This window comes from Zophobas morio, unplaced genomic scaffold (genome assembly GCF_036711695.1).
Source record: "Zophobas morio isolate AGI-343-1 ecotype UQ-CSIRO unplaced genomic scaffold, CSIRO_AGI_Zmor_V1 ptg000007l, whole genome shotgun sequence".
Lineage (NCBI taxonomy): Eukaryota > Metazoa > Arthropoda > Insecta > Coleoptera > Tenebrionidae > Zophobas > Zophobas morio.
Genome location: NW_026972112.1, coordinates 1,771,064 through 1,791,204, shown reverse-complemented (window position 1 = coordinate 1,791,204; position 20,141 = coordinate 1,771,064). Strand labels below are relative to the sequence as shown.

The window sequence follows — 20,141 nt, the reverse complement described above, 5'->3', positions numbered from 1 at the left end:
TGTTACAATTTTTCGATGTTTCGATTCTCGATTTTTTTGGATTTTTCAATTTTTTGTTAGAATTCTTTCTATTCTTGGATTTTTCACTTTTCCCACTTTTCAATTTTTTAATACATTAATTTCTCCACTTTTCGATGGTTATATCAATGGCTTTATTTTTAGACATTTAGATGTTTCAATGTTTGGATTTGTCGACAAATTTTTTGAATTTCCAAATTTGGTTTTTTTAATTTCAGGATTTTTCGAGTTTTCGATATCTCGATTTTCTGACTTTTCGGTTTCTTAATTTCTCGATTTTTCGAACTTTCGTGTCAAAATTTAGATTTTTCAATTCCTCTATATTTAAATTTTTTGACTGTTCAAGTTTTCGATTTTTCGTTTTCTCGTTTTTGGATTTTTGAATTTTTGGATTTCTGGATTGTTATGTTTCTGGATTTTTGGAATTTTGTGTTTTTGGTTTTTGAACATTTGGATTTTTGGATCTTGGATTCTTGGATTCCTGAATTTTTGGATTTCTGGATTTCCAGATTCTTTGATTTTTGATTTTTCTGATTTTCGGATTTTTGCATTTGTGGATTATTGATTCTTGGATCCTTGGATTCTTGTTTTTTTGGATATTTGTATTTTTGGTTTTTCGGATTGGCGGATTATTGGATTTTGGATTTTTGGTATTTTGAAATTTTGGATTTTTGAATTTTTGGTTATTTTGGGACATTTATTAAACATTTATTTAACAAAATATAAATAATCTGAACCTTCTCAAGGGTCCAACTGTCTTTTTTAAAAATGTAAAACATTTTCGGGGTCTCCAAATGTCTTTTTTTATCTGAAACCTTCTCGGGGGTCCCAACTGTCTTTTTTATCTTTTAGGTTATCACGAAAAAGTAAAATTCCGCAAAATCTAATTTTATAATTTATCAGATAAACATTAATTGTTGGACTGTTCTTCAGAAAATTAAAAAAATTGGCCTTGAACTGTGATCATCAACAAAATATGGAACTCTACGTTGTGTTTTTTTTTTATGACAAAATGCGCTGAAATGCGAAGTGGAGAACCCTAAGTGTCCCTAAGTCAAACGGTTAACGTTTTACCATTTACACAATAATAATCTTAATAAAACATAAAATTTGACGACAATCGGTCCAGTAGTTCCGGAGATTATCTGTCTAATAAAAATCCGGACAGACGGCAAACAGACAAACGGAAACGGGACCTTTTTTGTCGTACTCTACGTCGACAAAAGACAAAAATCGGGAAGCAAAAATATTTATGCTCAACTTGCCTTTAAATTTAGCTTTTAGCGCATTTCTAAATCTTAATTTATACGGGTAAGTTAATGACAACATAACATCAACATAACAGTTGTACTGCTTTTTTTAATACATTTATAAAAATATCATATAACTGTCACGTTATAGCAATGTAACATTGATATTTTAATATAATAATTATAACTGGTGTAAATAAAGTTGTTTCAGATATATTTATTTCTGGACATTAGTCTAGCGCTAAATCAAGATAATAAACACAAGTACTTAGTTAATCAATAATGTAACTGCAATATAACTTCGTTACATAACTTTGTTGTAAATTTTCGTCCAAGTCAATTCCATCACTTTTCCAGCTGGAATTAACCACGCTAAAACCCGCCAAATGCGCAAAACCTGTCGCTTATTTCCATCCCTTACACTCCAACCCGAAAAATAAAACGAATCGTTGCGTTAAATTAAAATCTACCGTGCGTTTAACACAGACAATTTATTTCAATACACATTCATTCGTCCCACACATGTGTCATCGCAATTTACAATTTTTCTCGGCTTTTATGAAAGCCGCAAATCCTCTCCATCCAGTCCATCCTTTAATAAAACACAAGAACTGGGATTGTAGGGATCCCGATGTTATTGATCGTGCATAATGCAGCCACTTTTGAATTTTCGAGTGTTCCGGACAGTTCGCGTAATGCAGATAGAAACGAGAACAGCGCTCGATTCCAGTGCCGTAACTAATATTTTGATAGGTGCTAAGATGGTGATGAACGGGCTAAAATAGCGCCGGATCGGTTTAATTGTGTCGGAATCGGCGAAACGGGGACGTAAAGGGTTAACGGCGTCAGAGGGGCTATATTTTAGTGGAAAGTAGATTTAAAAGCGGCGCTCGGGGGAAAAAGGAGCGTGTGTGGTGGAAACGCGAAAATTAATTACTAGTTGGATGTTTGCAGAAGCGTTATTGCGTGTAAGAGTGGAAGTAAATATTTTTTTTGCTGGAGTGGTTTGAGTTTTTCGTTCATTGCTTCCGGAGCGTCGGCTAAAGAACTATTGTAATTGTCCGAATTTTTGTTATTTGGAAAGAAAGTTTGGTAAAAATCGGCCGGATACAAATGAAAACGTACGTTGTGCATGATTTATTACAGGCAACGGATAAATTATTCTTTGCAGCTGTGGGTGAGACATTTATTAATTCCACTTGCGTCAATTTTTCACTAAATTTTGTTTGCCAGACAGAAATTGTGTTTGTTTTATTTAAAATAATAATGCTACTGGGCTGAAAAAACTATTTTCAGTTCCAGTAACTGGTTGTTTGACATTGTGTTTACAATTTTTATAACATTTAAGGGAGTTCTGGTTTCTTTGAAGAGCGTCTAATTTTATCTTCACAGCTCGTAGAACACGAAAGCGCAAATTTATCATTTCCGTTTGTCTGTCTTCTGTTTGCTGCTGATTTTATTGGACACTAATATGTGGTATGTTAAACTATATAAATAAAAATCGGTATGTTTATCTTCTGCAAAAAATTAGTGATGACTGATGTACATGCGTCATACGCTGTCATTACAGCCACTTACGTTGTTTAGATAACGTTTCGATCTATACTGCGTCCTTCTTCAGCTATAATAAACTCAATGACGTCAGCACGTAACTTGACGTATCTTCTCGGAATGTTCCCTCCGCCACTGCCTCCAGCCAAACAAAACTATCAAAACAGCACTTTCCGTGTATTACAAAACTTGAAACCTCCTCGAAAACTCCGGAATTTTCAAGCTCCAACTTCCAAATTAGCCTCTTACACAAAAATTAATGTTGTGTAAAACGCCATACCCTATCTAATTCAACTTGGCTCATTCTCAGCATTTCCCCACAATAAAACACCGTCAACTCTTTATGAAACTTTCGCCGCTCCGCAGGATGGAAATTATTGCAGGAGTATCCCGACTGTTTGTGCAGAACAATTACCCCTCGTAATTCGCGCTCATTTTCGTTTAGGCGAAAAATAAAAAAGAAATGCGAAACTTGAAAATTCGACGGGTTTTTTCTGATCACAGTGGAGTTGGGGTGAATTCCATTCTCAAACTATTTACTATACGAGAATCGTGTTCATTCTCGTCTTGCCAGTTTCAGTTCCGCTGTAAAAGTTCCATCTTCTGATTTTTTTTCGCTATAGCTATGATCACATTGTGTCCAGTTTTGGCTTTTTATTTTCGTAAGTGTTAAATCTGTTGCTTTCTTGTCAATTTCCGTACAACGTTTGGACTTTTTATCGTTTTGGCAACAATTTGCTTGTACTATGTCGTGTGATACAAATAGTAAAGAACACGCTATTTTGAAAATTAAATAGATCACCCACGGACTTTTACTTTTAATGGGCAATAAAAAAAAGATTTTTAGCAACGTCGTTAAATTTTTTGTAAGAAGTGGTCGTTTAAATACCGCGCATGGGTTTGCATTTAATACGACTTTTAATTTCTTTTTAATTTAACGGTTTTAAAATAAAGCTAGGAGCTATTTAAGTTTCCTGGCTATATATAATTCATCGCTGCCTTGCTTGGGTTTTGTTGAACATTTTTTTTAATTATGCTTTTATATGGTAATTTTAATATTGCTTATGTTTGACTCAATCATATTTGTCTAATTTTCAATTATGAAATTTTCAACAATATTTCGACCTGTAGAAGATACTTTCGGTGTCATTTCTTCGAAAAATTTTACCATTTTTCCCGAATTGCCCATTGAAATATGGCAGTTTTTGGCTATATTTTTCGGATTAGGACGTCGAGATTTATATCCCAGAATTTTTTGTGGATTTTTAGGAAACTTTTTCAAAAGCTCAATTTTTTAATATTTAGAAAATTTCGATAACTTTCAAAAATTAGTTATTTTTTTTTTATTTCGATCTTCAGAAATTACTTCGACCACATTTTTGTCGAAAACTCCAGTGAAATATGGCAACTTGTTCCAGAATCACACATAGGCTACATCCAGATTCTCTCAGATTTTTCCAGATTTTCTCAGACTCTTTCAGATTCTCTCTGCTTCTCTCAGATTTATTAAGATTTTTACATTCTCACAAATTCTTCCAGATCTTTCCGATATTTGGAGAATTTTCCAGATACCTCAGTACTTTCAGGTCTTGCAAACACTTCCAGACACTTTCACATCATTCCAAATTCTCTCAGATTTTCTCAGGTTGTGTCAGATTCTTTCGAACTCTCTCAGACTCTTTCAGACTCGCTCACATTCTCTCAAATTATTTCAAATTTTCTCAGATTCTTTCATCTCTTGACAGATTCTACGAAATTTTTTTCAGATTTCTCCAGAGTTTCCGTATTCCTTCTGATCCTTTCAGGTCTTTACTGATTGTTCCACATTTCCTCAGATTCTTCACAATTGTTTTAAATTCTCTCAAATTGTCTCAGATTCTTTCAAACTCTCTCAAATTCTCTCAGACTCTCCGAGATTTTCTCTGGTTGTCTCAGATTCATTCAGATTCTTTCAGGATTATTTTAGATTCTTTACGATTTTGCCAGATTTTTCGAATTAGTACATCGAGATTTATGAACAGCCCAGAATTTTTTGTGAATTTTTAGACAATTTTTTCAGAAGTTAAATTTTTAAGATTCCCCTTTTTTCGACAAGTTTCAAAAATTACCGAAATATATTTTTGTGTGTTTTTCGACTTTCAGAACCTACATTCAGTCTTATTTCTACGAAAACTCCAACCATTTTTTCAGAATTGTCCAATGAAATATGGCAAGCAATTTTTTTATTAAAAAAATAATTCAAACAAAATATTTTTTATTTTTCTAACAAGTTTGTGAGGACTCCTGCTTTATTAAAATTTCGACCTTTTTTCGACAAGTTTAAGAATGTACTTAAAGAGATTTGGGTGCCTATTTAGGCAATTTTGTAGATTTTTTTTTTAAATTAGTTTCAAACCGAATAATTCTAAAATCTTGCTCCAGGTTCACAAATATGCTATAATTTTCGAATTAGTACCTCGAGATCTATTTTCTAATTTTTTTTGTGTATTTTTAGAGAACTTTTTCAAAAGCTTAAATTTTCAAAATTCCTCCAGAATCTTGCGATGAAAGTTTTTTTTTGGATTTTTAAAATATTTTAAACCGAAAATTTCCAAAATTTTAGACAACTTTTTCAGGAGCTTCATTTTTCAATCCTCCTTCAGTCCTTCTGAAAATTTCGATTATTTTCGATCATTTTTGAAAATTACCTGAAGAAACTTTTTCTGTACATTTTAAACCTTCGCAAGATAATTTCGGCGGCATTTCATCGAAAACTCCTCCTATTTTTCCAAAATCACCCAAAAAATGGAATTCTTTGATTTAAAAAAAATGTTTTCCAAACAAATATTTTTTAAAATCTTATCGCTGAATCAGAAATACGCTATATTTTTCAAATTAGTACATCGAGATCTTCATCCTCGATTTTTTTGTGGAATTTTAGACAAAAGCTCAATTTTTCAGTGAAAATTTCAATTTTTTTCGACAAGTTTGAAAAATTACCTAAAAATATTTTTGATATATTTTAACTTCCAGAGCTACTTTAGACCTTATTTTTTAATTCAGTACGTCGAAATTTATATCCGAGAATTTATATGTGAATTTATTGACGATTTTTGGAAAAGTTCAATTTTTTAATTTGAAAATTTTGACCTTTATTCGCTAAGTTTTAAAAACTACCTAAAACGACTTTTTTGTAAATTTCGCCGCCTAGAAGTTAGTTTGAGTCTCATTTCTTCGAAATCTCCGAGCTCCGACCATTTTTTCGGAATCGTCAAATGAATTATTGCAATATTTTTGGATTAAAAAAATATATTTAATCCGAAAATTTTTAAAATTTTGCTTCGGGATCACAAATGTGCTATATTTTTCAAATTAGCACATCGAGATATTTCCAGAAATTTTTGTGGTTTTTAAAACAATTTTTTTCAAAAACCCAAGTTTTCAGCTTTTTGAAAATTGCGATTTTTTGGCAATCTTTAAAAATTACATCGAGAAATTTTTTTTGTGTATTTCAGCATCCAGAAGTTACTTTCGGACTCATTTCTTCGAAAACTCCAACCATTTTTCCAGAATCGTTCAATAAAATGTGACAATTTTTGGATTTTTTTTAAAAACATATTTTCAAACCGAATATGTATTTCTAAAATCTTGCCCCAAGATCACACATAGGTAATTTTTCAAATCAGTACTCCGAAATCTATAACATAACCCAGTTTTTTTTGTGGATTTTTTGACGATTTTTCCAAAAACTCGATTTTTTTGTTTCTCGAAATGATGAAAATTTTGTCTTTCACTTTTTTGGCAAGCTTAAAAAATTACTCCAGAAGCAACTTTCGGTCCCATTTCTACGAAAATTCCGACAACTTTTCCAGAATCTTGAGATGAAATATATGGATTTTTGGATTTTTTTTTGGATTTAAGAAAAAAAAATGTTCAAGTTCAATATTTTTAAAATTTCGCACTGGAACCGCAAATATCCTTTATTTTACGATTCAGTAAGTAGAAATCTAAACATATCACAGATTTTTTTGACAATTTTTTCAGAATCTCAATTTTTTAATTTGAAAATGTTTACAATAACCTTCAAAAATTATCTAAAGAGATGTTTTAGTGTATTTCGACCTCAGGAAAATACTTTCGCACTCATTTATTGGAATATTTCTAAAATTTTGATTCGGATTCACAAATACTCTATATTTTACGATTCAGTGCGTCGAGATCTATAACCCATAATTTTTTTGCGGATTTTGTTAATTTTTTCAAAAGCTCAATTTTTTTACGAAAATTTTGTCTTTTTTCGGCAAGCTTCAAAAATTACCTAAAAAGATTTTTCTGTGTATTTTGACCTCCAGAAACTACCTTCGGTTTCATTTCTACTAAAACTCCGACAACTTTTCTAGAATCTTGCGGTGAAATATAGGGATTCTCTGAATTTTTTGGGTAAGAAAAAAATAATTTTAAATTGAATATTTCTAAAATCTTGCACCGGACAACAAATGGAAAATCACAGAATTTTTTTGTCGATTTTTGACATTCTTTTTAGAAGCTCAATTTTTTAATTTGAAAATCTTGACAACAACTTTCAAAAATTACCTAAAAGAATTTTTTCTTTGTGGATTTCTACCTCTAGAAGTTACTTTGAGCCTCATTTTAAATCGAAAATTTCTAAAATCTTGCCCTGGAATCACAAAAATTTTCTGGATGTTTAGACAACTTTTCCAAAAGCTTAATTTTTCAATACTCCACCTTCTAAAAAATTCATTTTTTTTTTCATAGCCTTAGAAAATAAGCTGTAGAGATTTTTTTTACATTTTGGACCTTCAAAGACAATTTCGGTCTCATTTCGTCGAAAACTCCCACCGTTTTTCCAAAATTTTCATTTCTATGAAAACTCCTACAATTTTTCTAGATTCTTGCGATTCAATTTTTCGGATTAAAAAGAAAAATATTTTCATATCATAAACATATAATTTCTAAAATTTTGCACCAGAACCACAAGTAGCTTATTTGTGGTCCCGTTGCGAAGTTAGCCCAGAATTTTTTTATGCATTTTTTGACAATTTTTTCAATGGCTCGATTTTTTAATACTTATGAAAATTTTGACTTTTTTCGACAAGCTTCAAAAATTACGTAATAAGATTTTTGTCTGTATTTTGACTTCCAGAAGCTACTTTCGGTCTCCCTTCTGCGAAGGAACACTCCGACAACTTTTCCAGATTCTAGGATTTTTTGGATCTTTTGGATAAAAAAGACAACTTTTTTAAAATCTTGATTTTTCAATACTTCCCTTTTGAATTTGGATTTTTTTCGATCACCTTCGAAAATTACCTGAACAGACTTTTTTGTACATTTTGGATCTCCACGAGATAATTTCGCCTCATTTCGTCGAAAACTTCTAATATTTTTCCAAAATCACCCAAAGTAGTTACATTTTTTGAATTAAAAAAATGTTTTCCAACCAAATATTTTTTAAAATCTTATCCCTGGATCAGAATTACACTTTATTTTTCAATACATCGAGATCTACATCCTAGAATTTTTTGGTGGAATTTTTAGACAAAAGCTCAATTTTTCAATGAAAAATTGCGAAAATTTCGACCCTTTTTCAACAAGTTTCAAAAATTACCTAAATATATTTTTTTTTTGTAATTCGATCCAAAAAGTTATTTTCGTCTTCATTTCTTCAAAAACTAAGACTATTTTTTCAGAATCGCCCAATGGAATATGACAATTTTTAAATTTTTTGAAAAACAAAAAAAATTTAAACCGAATATTTCTAAAATCTTTGTCCAGGATCACCCTTATTATTTTACAAATCACTACGTCGATATCAACACAGCCTAGAATTTTTTGGCCGATTTTATGACAATTTTTTTAAAGCTCAATTTTTTCAGTGAAATTTTTTTTTTTGACAACCTTCAAAAATTACAAAAAAATGTGTTTGGTATATTTCAACCTCCAGAGCTACTTTCGGCTTCATTTCTGCGGAAACTCCTACAATTTGTCCAGAATCTTGGAATTCGATTTTTGGATTTAAAAAAAATATATATTTTTAAATCGAACACTTTTAAAGCTTTGTACCGGGACCACCAATGCGCTATATTTTACGATTCAGTACGTCCAAATTTTTTTGTGAATTTTTGACAATTTTTTCGAAAGTTCAATTTTTTAAATCAAAATTTTGACCTTGTTTCAACAATTTTTTTGTGTATTTCGTCCTCTAGGAGTTACTTTCGGTCCCATTTTTTCGAAAAGGCGAATTTTTAAACAAATTCTTTCAACCATTTTCGAAAATTACCAAAAAAAAATTTTTGACTTTCTCAAAATTAGTTATTTTATTATTTTGTCTCTTTTTGAAAACCTAACCTTACTGTGTAGATTGCGGTGTTGGTGCATATTTCGAACATCAGCAGAATATAGTGTCAAAAAACAAAATTTTTAGTAGAATATTAGAACACACTTTATTTAAAAAAATCGTTTAAATAATGAAGTGAATTTTTCTCAGTCTTAATTTAATTGAACGCATGAACCCTTATCTAAAATGGAACTAAAAAAATCAAAACACTACTAAATGGTATAAGTCAAAAGCATTCATTTATTTGTACAGAAAAATCATTTCATTTAAACACACCTACTGTCCATCCAGCCCCAGATGTCTCGGCGACGCCTCCCAGAAGCACTTATACAACAAATACGCCGTCTCGTCCGCATTCCCCCCCTTCTTATCCTTGCAGGCGAAAAACACCTTCATCGCCTCGTCCCTTTTCATATCTTTCGGCACTTTGGTCTTCAGCACGTCGACCTGCAGCTGCCCGGCCTGGTTTATCACTCCCACCGAACGCATCATGCACCCGAAATACTTCTGGACTTCCGGCTCGCCTGCGAACTTCCCGGAGCGAGCCTTGGAGACCTGGTCCGGTTTCGCTCCGGACGAGCTCAGGCAGTTTTTGTTGTACTGCTCGAGCTTGGCCTTCTGCTCGGGGGTGAGGCTGGCGGCCTGGAATGAGAGTGTGACTTTTTGCGCGGTGGCTGGGGGGAGTTACCTTGAGGGCGTACAGAGTGGAAGTTAGCAGGAGAACGGCGAAAGTTAGACGCATGTTGGGGTAAACGGAATGCCCGGAAATGGGTGAGATTTTTATTTATATAGTAAGCGGGAGGAAATTGTGATTAGGTAAGGGCGATTATGGTTATTTGGTGATCAAGGTTTTTGATTAGGAAAGTTGAGTCGTGGCGGAAGTGTGATGATTGCGGGTTTTGTGAGAGTAATGGTGGGTATTTTGGAGAGTGTTTATTATTTGGCGATTTGGCTTATTAGTGTCGAGAACAATTGGGGCGGTGATGGATTTTTATTCGTGGTCGTTTATTATGGGAAATTATGGTGTATCCACGACCAACGACTACGAAAATTCCGTGAACTATGTAGTTTTTGAAAATAATATCAATAATAATCAAGTTAGTTATAGAAATTATTAATTTTAATATTGATTTCCACCAGTAATCAGTAGCTGTTTTTCAGTATGATTTTTTTACACTTCAATCAATATTACAAATTGATATTCTAGTGTAGGTGAAATTACTTTGATACAAAATTTGACCCCAACATTGTTGTGTAATAAATAATCTACAAACAAAGTTTTAAGGTTTCTATTCAAAACATATATGCCTGGTCGGAATTATGTTTAACCGAAGGAGCGCCGAGAGTCTAGAAAAATCCTGGTACCGGAGAGTTCGAGAAACCGAAGCTTGTCAAATGTGACTTAAGTCCAGAAATAGTCGAACTCGATTAAAAAAATAAGTTGTCTTATAAAAAAGTCTTTAAGTTTGGAAAATAATTCGTTTAAGTATTGATTGAATTGAGGATCTAATTATTAAAATAGGTTGGGGAAGATTCTGCAATGATTCTATTTGAAAGCTGGAGAGAAAAAATTGTTCATGTGAATTAAATAGATTTCAAATAGATTTTGTTTAGAGAAGAGAAGAGCTCAGAGAATTTCTGTTGAAATAGAAATTTGAGGAAGAAAAAGGGATGGTGTTTGATAAAGATTCTAAAATATTGGACTAAGAAGAAATTCGTATTTAAGAAAGAATCTAGCAGACGTATAATAGAGAAATTTCTGACACATCGTGTTTGAAAATGACAATATTTTGTCAAACAACAGTTTTATCGTTAAGTAAACTGTCAAAAAAGAGTTTTACATGTAGTTCTAGAAAGTTACAACACAAATGAGAATCGGAATTAGAATAGGAAAAGAAATGAAAACGAGAATGCAAATGGAAGTGAAACCGAAAACGAGAATGAGATTGCGAAAGGGCAATGGAAACTAGAATGAGAAAAAGAAAAAGAAAAAGAATTTTCAGCCAAGTGTTCCCAACTTATCTTTGAAATAAAGAAAATCATTTCTAAAACGATGGAGCTACAAATAATGAGAGTACAATGAGGATGAAAGTGAAAGTGAAAATAAGGACAAGTGGCAGAAAGGAATAGAGAACGAGAATAAGCGCAAGAGCGAAAGAAAGAATGACAAAAAGATTAAAAACAACAATAATAGGATGATATCGAAAATGTTTATTAAAACGAGAATGAGAATCACAAAAGGAAGAAACACTGGTATTAAAACAAGAGTGAGCACTGGAATGAGAACAGAGTAAGAATGGGAACAAGAACAAAAATAAAGAAGAACGACAAGAGAATCAAACTGAGAATGAGAACAAGAGCGCAAATGAGAACGACAATGAGAATAAGGGCTAAAATATGAATGAGAAAGGGATTAAAAGCGAGAATAAGAATAAGAATGAAATGAGTACTAAAACGAGAACACAAACGGAACAAACACATAAATTAAAGCAAGGATAAACACCGGAACGAGAACAGGAAAGAGAATGAGAACAAAAACCCAAATAAGAACGAGACACAAGGTGAGAATGTGAACCGAATGAGAAGATAAAAATCAGAGGAAAATATAAAAAGAGAACGAGAAACAAAAATGAGAAAGAAATTAAAAACGATAATAAGGATAATAATGAAAATAAGTATTAAAACGAGAATGAGAATCACAAAGGGGAGAAACACTGGGATTAAAACAAGAGTGAGCACTGGAATGAAAACAGAGTCAGAATGGGAACGAGAACAAATAAAAGAAGAACGACAAGATAATCAAACTGAAAATGAGAACAAGAGCGCAAATGAGAACGACAATGAGAATAAGGGCTAAAGTATGAATGAGAAAGGGATCAAAAGCGAGAATAAGAATAAGAATGAACATGGGTACTAAAACGAGAACACAAACGGAATAAACACATAAATTAAAGCAAGGTTAAACACTGGAACGAGAACAGGAAAGAGAATGAGAACAAAAACCCAAATAAGAACGAGACACAAAGTGAGAATGTGAACCGAATGAGAAGATACAAATCAGAGGAATATATAAAAAGAGAAGGAGAAATAAAAATGAGAAAGAAATTAAAAAAGACAATAAGGATAATAATGAAAATGAGTATTAAAACGAGAATTAGAATCACAAAGGGAAGAAACACTGATATTAAAACAAGAGTGAGCACTGAAATGAAAACAGAGTAAGAATGGGAACGAGAACAAATAAAAGAAGAACGACAAGAGAATCAAACTGAGAATGAGAACAAGAGCGCAAATTAAAACGACAATGAGAGTACGGGCTAAAATAAGAATGAGAAAGAGATTAAAAGCAAGAATATGGACAAGAATGAACATGGGTACTAAAATGAGAACACAAACGGAATAAACAAATAAATTAAAGCAAGAATAAGCACTGCAACGAGAACAGGAAAGAGAATGAGAATGAGAACAAAATCCCAAATAAGAATGAGATCCAAAGTGAGAATGGGAACCGAATGAGAAGATAAAAAGCAGAGGAGGATATAAAAAGAGAACGAGAACGGAAAATAAAAATGAGAAAGAAATAAAAAACGACAATACGGATAATAATTAAAATGAGTATTAAAACGAGAATGAGAATCACAAAGGGGAGAAACACTAGGATTAAAACAAGAGTGAGCACTGGAATGAGAACAAAATAAGAATGGGAATGACAGCAATAATCAGAATGAAGTTGTTAAGAAGTTTGTGGACGACGTTGAGGACGAAAATGAGAATCAGCATAAAAATGAAAATGAAAACAAATATGAAAACAATAATAAAGGAGATCTACCAGAGAAATAAGAAAGAAAAGCCAGGATAAGCACTGGAACGAGAACAGGGAAAAGGACGAGAATGAGAACAATAAATAATTAGAACGAGAATAAAATAAGAACAAAAATGCGAACAAGGATAAAAATGAGAATGAAAATTATTATAAGAACAAGAATAAAAGAAAAAGACAAGAGAATCAAAATGAGAATGAAAATAAGAACCCAAATAAGAACGAGGAAGAAAATGAGAATTTGAACCCTAGTGAGATGATAAAAAGCGGAAGAGAAGAAAGAAAGGGAACGAGAACGAGAAATAAAGATGAGAAAGAGAGCGAGTGAGAACAAAAGAATGAGAATGAGTATAAGAGCTAAAATAAGAATGAAAAGCAACAATTAGGATAAAAATGTAAATAGGTACTAAAACAAGAATCACAAACCGGACAAACACATGCATTAAAGTAAGGATGAGCACTGGAACGAGAATAGGAAAGAGAACGAGAATGAGAACAAAAATTAAAACGAGAGTGAAAGCGAGGCCAAAAATAAGAACAATGACAAAAATGAAAATGGAAGTAAGTATGAGAACACAAATAAACGAGAAAGACAAGAGAATTAAACTGAAAATGACAACAAGAAACCAAATAAGAACGGGAAACACAATGAGAATGAGAATCACAAAAGAAAGAAACTAAATAAGAACGGGAATGAGAACAAGAGGGCAAATAAGAACGATAATGTGAATAAGAGCTAAAATAAGAATGAAAAGCAAGAATAAGGATAAGAAGGAAAACGAGAATCACAAACAGGATACACACATGAATTAAACTAAGGATGAGCACTGGAACGAGAACAGGAAAGAGAACGAGAATGAGAACAATAATAATTAGAAGGAAGAAGGTAAGAAATTTGTGTACGACGTTGAAGATGAAAATGAGAACAATAATTAGAATGAGAATGAAAACTAGAACAAAGGATAAAACTCAAAATGGAATTCAGTATAAGAACAAGAATAAAGGAGAAAGACAAGAGAAACAATGTGAAAATTGAAATCAGAAAAGAATACAGAATGAGATTGAGAACGAGAAATAAATATGAGAAAGAAATTAAAAACGATAATAACAATAATAATGAAAATGAATATTAAACCTGTAACGAGAATCACAACGGGGAGAAACACTAAGATTAAAATAAGAGTGAGCACTGGAACGAGAACAAAGTGAGAACTGTAATGAGAACAATAACCAGAATGAAGTTGTTAAAACGAGACCAAAAATAGGAACAAGGGCAAAAATGAAAATGGAAATAAGTATGAGAACAAAAATAAAGGAAAAAGACAATAGAATTAAATTGAAAATGAGAACAAGAAACCAAATAAGAACGAGAAACACAATGAGAATGGGAATCCGGATGAGAAGATAAAAGCAGAAAAGAGAACGAACACGAGAAACAAAGATGAGAAAAAAATTAAAAAAACACAATAAGGATAATAATGAAAATGAGTATTAAAACGAGAATGAGAATCACAAAAGAAAGAAACACTGGGATTAAAACAAAAGTAGGCACTGGAACGAGAACTAAATGAGAACGGGAATGAGAACAAGAGGGCAAATAAGAACGATAATGTGAATAAGAGCTAAAATAAGAATGAAAAGCAAGAATAAGGATAAGAATGAAAACGAGAATCACAAACAGGATACACACATGAATTAAACTAAGGATGAACACTGGAACGAGAACAGGAAAGAGAACGAGAATGAGAACAATAATAATCAGAAGGAAGCAGGTAAGAAGTTTGTGAACGACGTTGAGGATGAAAATGAGAACAATAATTAGAATGAGAATGAAAACTAAAACAAAGGATAACAATGAAAATGGAATTCAATATAAGAACAAGAATAAAGGAGAAAGACAAGAGAAACAATGCGAAAATTGAAACTGGATGAGAAGATAAGAAGCAGAAGAGAATAGAGAATGAGAATGAGAACGAGAAATAAAGATGAAAAAGAAATTAAAAAAGACAATAAGAATAATAATGAAAATGCGTATTAAAACTATAACGAGAATCACAAAGGGGACAAATACTAGGATTAAAACAAGAGTGAGCACTGGAACGAGAACAAAGTAAGAACGGGAATGAGAACAATAACCAGAATGAAGTTGTTAAAAGTTTGTGGACGACGTTGAGGACGAAAATGAAAATCTGCATAATAATGAAAATGAACACAAATATGAGAACAAGAATAAAGGAGAACAACAAGAGAATCAAACTCGGAATAAAAACAAGAGCGCAAGTAAGAACTAGAATGAGAATAACTAAGAGCTAAAAGAGGAATGAAAAGCAGGAATAAGGATAAGAATCACAATGGGTACTAAAACGAGAATCACAAAGGGGATAAAAACAAGAATTAATGTAAGAATGAGCACTGGAACGAGAACAACAAAGAGAACGACAATGAGAAGAATAATAATCACAATGAAGCAGGTAAGAAGTTTGTGGACGACAATAATTAGAACGAGAATAAAAACGACAACAAAAATGAGCAGAAGGATAAAAATAAAAATGGAAATAAGTATAAAAACAACAGAGAATCAAACTGATAATGAGAACAAGAATCCAAATACTTAAGAACGAGAAACAAAATGAGAATGGTAACCCGGATGAGAAGATAAAACCAGAAGAGAATAGAGAAGGGAATGAGAACGAGAAATAAAGATGAGGAAGAAATTAAAAATAACAATAAAGATAATAATGAAAATGAGTAGTAAAATGATAACCACAAATCTGAAAAACACGAGGATTAAAACAAGAATGAGCACGTATATTAACGAGGACAAGAATGAGAACGAGAATGGGAGCAATAACCAGGATGAAGCTGACAAGAAGCTGGTGGTCCACAATGAGGACAAAAAAAAAGAGAATGAAACGAGAATGAGGCTAAGATTGAAAATGGGAACGGGAACTGGAATGATACGAAAATACGAAAAGGAATGAAAATGAGAATTGAAATGAACATGGATTAAAACAAGAATGAGCAATGAGGCGAGAACAAGAATGAGAACACGGAGGAGAACAAGAATCAGAATGAATTATAGCACGAAAACGATAAGGAGAACGAAAGTGAGAATACGATGAAAATAGAAACGTGAACAAATATACGAGTAAGAACAAGGAAACGAAAAACAATGAGAAAGAAAACTATAACGAAAATAAGAATGAGAACAAAGTTGAAAATGAAGAATCAGAATAAAGGTGAGAAGAGGACTGTGAACGACGTTGAAGGCGAGATTTGGAACGATGATGCAAATGAAAATAAGAAAAAGTTTGAGAATGAGAACAATAAAAACGAAAGAACTGTTAGCGATTTAAAAAAAAATGGTGAAAAATATCTCTGCTCTCCGAAAATTAATTAATACTTGCAAAGGGAAATGAGAGCTGAAACATTTTATATCCTGGTAAGACAGTAGCGATGGAGTAACAAATAAAGATTTAGTCGAAGAAATGAATGAAAGAGGACACAATAATATGAAGCTCGTAGACAGAGAATAAAGCATGAAACCATGGTAACTTCAATTCTAAAGGTAGGTAGTTGAAATAAAACGCATAAGAGAACAAGTAAAACCCACAAACAAGGAATGAATAAAACAAGAGAGACGCCATCTCAAAGGGAAGGATGAATGGGTCTAAAACCAAGTGGATTTTGGCGATAACTTGATGAATGAAAAAAGACAAATGGAGAGACGGAGCAAACGAATCGTGAACTGCATCACAAGTAGTAAAAGTTTTAAACTCATGTTATTTTTCGTCTATCTATAATAAATAATAATCTACTTAGTAGCAATTTTGCAACACCACCCCTCCACCTTTCCCTATTACACTCAAGTCGATATAAACCCGCCCGCAACCCTCCTCATCAGAATTCCATCCCGATATTGCAATATCCCTCAGTACATGCAAAACCGTGCCATCTTCCCTAAATATTTATCGCATCAATGCCGCCAACCTAATAAACCAGACGAGCATCTAAATGAGGCGTGCGGCAAGGCCGCGCACCAACACCCTTGTATTTTCCCGGTAATAAAATAACAAAGAAACGCTCCACGACGGGGAAGTTTATACTTGATCTCCCGAGCTCGCGCTGTAAGTGGTGCGAATGTGAGCAATAAATCTAGTGGCCGGCTAAAATGGCGGAGACTGAAATGTGACCATGTGGAAGGGCTCCATTGGGAACTGTTGACGTGGAAAATGGAACAGGCACAATAATTTTTTACTTAATTTAGAATCAAATTTTATTGGAGTCTCGAGAAATTTTTATTTCATTCCACCGGAGAAAAATCCGGGAGCTCCTTGTACAAACACCGGGTGGCTTTGTACACGGTGTCTTCCTGTGTGGTTTTCTTCACGACGCACTTTTTGAAGACCGTTTCTGCTTCTTCTTCAGTGCTTGTGGCCGCTTTTATCCTCACTTTTAGAGCGTCGTTGTTAATTTCGCCACCTTCGTTCGCTAAACCCAGTCTTTTGAAGACGCAAAGATACCCAGATTTTAGTCGAGGGTCGGGTTCTTCGTTTTCTGTTGAGACTGGTTCAGGCACTTCATGCTTTTCTTTGCAGGGTTTAACGTGTTTGTCGAGATTTTCTCTCTGTTGATCTGTTAAGGCCTGTTGTATGAGTGTAAAGTAGTGAAAATCGTAATTGTAAAATCCTTACCAGGGTTGATACTAAAAGGGTAGCTAAAACCACCAGGAGCTTCATTTTGACTGATTGTTGTTAGTGTTGATAAAAAAAGACTGAGTGAAACGCACTCATTTCAGAGTTTATAAGCGAAATTTTATCACTGTTGTTATGCAGAATCACTTTTTTCTTTGAAAGGTGAACAATAAGGTCAATTTTAAAAACTTTGGTAAATACTTACGCGATAATTTGTAACAAATAAATTAAATTAACTTCAAGAAAACTAAAACAAAAAACAGATGGCAACTGAAGAACAACCCTTTCGCTTCTAAAAATCCCCCATGACTTATTTCTATTTATATCCACCCTTCCACTCGTCTCTTTTTCGTTTAATTCATTCACACTGCGTTCCCTCTAAATTCCGAACTTGGCTTTTACTCTAATGAGGGTGTGTCGAGCGATTCACTTTTAAGTCTGAAATGGGTCTATTCATACTAATGTAGCTCTGAATGAAATGAAGGGTGGAAATAATGTACTTTGTTGGCGTAGTCGTCGAGATTTTGTAATCTTTGTCGTTAAAATAATGCACGACTTTTGCGGTTTAATTTATCATAATTTATTATGGAAATGTAGTGCTGAAACGGGTTCTGATAGCCGATGATAAATAAGCGGAACGAGCTGTTGTGTAAGAGGTATTGTTGTGAATTAATGGGATTGTTGCTTCTGAGAAAGAGATGATCGTAAAGATTGGATTTTGATTGAGAAACGTAGAATTTGTAATCGAGTGATCAGTTCAATTCACCACTAAAAGCTATTGATTGACAGTTAAACATACGTTTACACGTAATGTACTATCATCATGGACATTTTTTCTCTAAAACTCTTTCCCATCGATTCGGTTTGGTTAATGTCAAAATCAATAAAAGCCTTCGTACAAGATTTATTACAATCGGGATAAAGCTGTACGCAAACACTTCATTGTACTCAGAGTCAATAATTTTGAGCTGACGTCATCAAAAATTTGGTGGGGGTGACCCGTGTCGTAAAATACTTTCGACAATGGTTACTACATTAAAGACAAAGTTCTAAAAGCTCCAAGTTTGTCGTTTACAGCAATTTGTGCGGTTATTAATACCGTAGAAAGCGTTATTTATCAAGGTAAACAAGTTTTTGTCACACGTTTTTAGTTAATGTCAAAATCAATAAAAACATTTACTTAATGCATAATTTACTTTCCGTAACAAATTTCTGGAGCAAGCTCGAACGTTGATTGTAAAAGGGTTTTCTAACTTTCGTTACACATTTCTGTGATAACGATCTCTTGATCGAATTTCGATGACAAATCCAGTTTCTTTCTAAAACACAACGTTGTGTTCAATTTAGCATGATGTACAAACTCCGTATTCCCGGCTTATATGAGTTCGGAAGAAACGCCGCTTTACCCTGACGTGAGTTCGTATTGCGGCGGTGAACGAAAATGAGTTTTTTTTTATAAAATGCCTTCAAGGAAACGAGAAACGCGTTTTGAATTGAGAGAGTAGTTCGAAAAGAGCGGCAAAGGCACTTTATGCTCGAGATGCACTCAAGATTTTTTTACAGAGGAAAAATTAGTTGATGTTTTGATCAAAGAAATTTTACTATGTAAGAATTTCGAGTGACGGGTATTAATAAAGAGTTATTGATCTTCAACTTATCAACGGATAGGCAAATATTGACACTCAATTCTTCCAAAGTTTATGTTGTTGCTCCGAGGTATTTTCAATTAGGCAGTTAATTTTTTGTTTAGTTTAAATTAAGCAATTTTCTTTTTAATTGCTATTTTAATATCGCTTAAATTTAACACAATACTTATTAATTGTTTAATGTTATTTATTATAACAAATTTGTTTATAGAAACTGAAATTTCATTCCAAATTTTACACTCTAAAGGTGGTTCAGACTTAAATATCTCCAAAATTGTCATTCTGCATTTTATGGGTGGAATTTTCGAGGAAACGGATCCGACAATAATTTCTACAAGTCAAAATCTACAAGAAAATCGTCACCTTAGAACTGGTTTGCCGCATATCCAGATCGCGTCCGAGGGATTTTCGCCTCTACTGCTTGGTGCAGATTTGCCGCATGTCGCACTTGGGCGAAGCGAAACATAGTTTAGATTCAGTGCTGATTTGCCGCATGTCCAAGCAGAAATCGATACAGTACCGTTATCCGTTTTTACGTACTTCCTTGCTGTTTTGCTTTTCAGCGTTAGGTTTGGGGTTGGGAAAGAAATCGTATTCAACTTCACGCGCAGAACAATAAGAATAATGTGAAATCAATAAAAAAGAGACTTCACAATTTTGATGAATCTGAAATTAAAAAAAAGCAACTGTAATTTGTGCAACTCTTTTTCTGTTGTTATAGATGTTACAAATATTTTCAAATTATTAGATTCGAAATTTTACAAATTTAAATTTCAAATAGATTTGTTGTTCGATAAACAAATAATTTAATTTTTTACTAAACAGTAA

The 20,141-nt window shown here is 33.0% G+C and overlaps 3 protein-coding genes across 7 annotated transcripts in view; 1 reads left to right on the top strand and 2 right to left on the bottom strand.

The window, feature by feature from the left end:
• The window catches only part of LOC135124679 (uncharacterized), a 39,994-nt gene extending 30,098 nt beyond the window's left edge, over positions 1-9,896 (bottom strand). Inside the window, exons 1-2 of the mRNA XM_064049911.1 lie at positions 9,842-9,896; positions 9,434-9,795 (exon numbers count right to left, since the gene is read on the bottom strand). Of these exons, the coding sequence (XP_063905981.1) occupies positions 9,434-9,795; positions 9,842-9,895 (416 nt within the window). The 5' untranslated portion in view covers position 9,896. The remainder of the gene's footprint in view (positions 1-9,433; positions 9,796-9,841) is intronic.
• Positions 1-20,141, top strand: part of LOC135124201 (calbindin-32) — a 325,924-nt gene that overhangs the window by 46,245 nt on the left and 259,538 nt on the right. The gene's annotated exons all lie outside the window — the stretch shown is intronic.
• On the bottom strand, positions 17,236-17,777 carry LOC135123977 (B1 protein-like). Its single transcript, XM_064048836.1, has 2 exons — positions 17,668-17,777; positions 17,236-17,618 (listed from the first exon to the last, which is right to left on the bottom strand). Exons 1-2 carry the CDS (start codon positions 17,710-17,712, stop codon positions 17,277-17,279), a joined length of 387 nt encoding a protein of 128 aa, XP_063904906.1. The 5' UTR covers positions 17,713-17,777; the 3' UTR covers positions 17,236-17,276.

Excerpts from the sequence above, each read along its gene's own strand:
- LOC135123977 (XM_064048836.1), bottom strand. The coding sequence starts at position 17,712 with ATGAAGCTCCTGGTGGTTTTAGCTACCCTTTTAGTATCAACCCTG. Across the intron at positions 17,619-17,667 it reads CCCTTTTAGTATCAACCCTG|GCCTTAACAGATCAACAGAG; the intron begins GTAAGGATTTTA and ends CTCATACAACAG.